General features: G+C 36.3%; 1 protein-coding gene across 1 annotated transcript in view; it reads right to left on the bottom strand.

The window, feature by feature from the left end:
• The window catches only part of LOC119593401, a gene marked incomplete at its 3' end in the record, with an annotated part of 20,365 nt that overhangs the window by 801 nt on the left and 19,159 nt on the right, over nt 1-405 (bottom strand). The window contains 1 exon segment of the mRNA XM_037942330.1: nt 264-349. Coding sequence (XP_037798258.1) covers nt 264-349 — 86 coding nt within the window.

The following is a 405-nucleotide window of genomic DNA, read 5'->3' as shown; positions in this document are numbered from 1 at the left end:
CCAACAAGTTGACGTCCAAACATGTCTAACAGTGTGCCAATGCATAATAGAAACAGAACTCATTGCACTGAAGGAGCATTTAAAAGAAAATTTGATGACTGAATGAATCACATATTAAAAGAACCATAAATAAGTAGCTGTGGAAAAAAACTAAATGCCAAATCAAATTCCATTCCTTATCAAGTTCAATTCTTAGCAGGATAGCCATGGCAATGAGCTACAAGCATACTACTTGCCTTTATACCAAGTAACCAAGAAATTACCTGGACTAATCTGGCCTGTATTCGTGCAAGTCCATTCTTCATTCTTGTCGTATTCCTGGAAGGCCTCCCCACAGTTATGCAGACTTCTGTATTAACAGAAAAAAAAAAAGGTTTTGACTACTAATAGCAAATTCACACAACT

This window comes from Penaeus monodon, chromosome 32 (genome assembly GCF_015228065.2).
Source record: "Penaeus monodon isolate SGIC_2016 chromosome 32, NSTDA_Pmon_1, whole genome shotgun sequence".
Lineage (NCBI taxonomy): Eukaryota > Metazoa > Arthropoda > Malacostraca > Decapoda > Penaeidae > Penaeus > Penaeus monodon.
This window is presented reverse-complemented; position numbering and strand designations above follow the sequence as displayed.